This window comes from Vavraia culicis (genome assembly GCF_000192795.1).
Source record: "Vavraia culicis subsp. floridensis unplaced genomic scaffold supercont1.205, whole genome shotgun sequence".
Taxonomy (NCBI): Eukaryota; Fungi; Microsporidia; family Pleistophoridae; genus Vavraia; species Vavraia culicis.
Window position 1 is genome coordinate 1 of NW_007360808.1, and position 867 is coordinate 867.

The window sequence follows — 867 nt, forward strand, 5'->3', positions numbered from 1 at the left end:
ATAAATCGAACAAACCAGAGGATGCTAGCAAGCCTGAAATAGACAATTCAATACAGGAACATGAAGATGTTCGCGAATACAGAACTGTGAAAGAATTGGATGAAGAAAAGCCTGAGAAAGAGAAGAATGAGGGGGCTGAAGAAAAAACGCGTAGCAGTAACATCGATAGTACGAATACCGGAACAAAGAAAGATGCTAATGAAGAGCAATCATCGAAGGATGAACAAAGCAGCGATAAGGAAGCACAAAAAGAGGTTGCAGATGAAAAACACACTACTTTAGAAATAAACCACACTGTGAACGAAAGTGATTCCAGCAACAAAGGACTGTCAGACAAACTCAAAGATATAATAATCGCAATTCAGAAAATGAATAAACAAACGAAAGCGCCACAAAAGATTTTAATTACGTTTGATCCAACGACCAACAAGCTAACCATACGTATAATGCCTGTTGTACAGGTGAACAAAGAAGATACGAAACTGATAAATGGTGGTATTAGGGTGTTGAATGCATTTGAACAGAATAAGAATATTTTGAAATCGTTGTTTCCAAAGGACATGTACGGAAAGATTGAGAATGTATTGATTTATAAGAATAAACATGGAGAATACGAAGAATACTGGGGAAAGATCAAGTTTCATATGAACAGTAATGATGAGTACGTGGATGAAACGGGCTTTTTGCGAGGAAAATTGGTAGATTCAGTCGAAGACATAGTTGATAGAGGCAAAATCACGGATACAGGTTTCTTTCAGAGCAAGGATATGAGTGACGAGCAGTTGAGGGAGTCATTACATGTCATGCAGGTACTGATAAGTGAAATAGCGAGGATAAAGAATAAACGAATAGTTGATGTGATGAGCG

At 37.6% G+C, this 867-nt stretch overlaps 1 protein-coding gene across 1 annotated transcript; it reads left to right on the forward strand.

Moving 5' to 3' along the window:
- VCUG_02718 (uncharacterized protein) lies at nt 1–867 on the forward strand (the record flags this gene model as incomplete). The annotated part of the gene is made up of 1 exon (XM_008077536.1): nt 1–867. A coding segment is annotated over one exon (867 nt), but the record flags the coding sequence as incomplete, so codon positions are not given.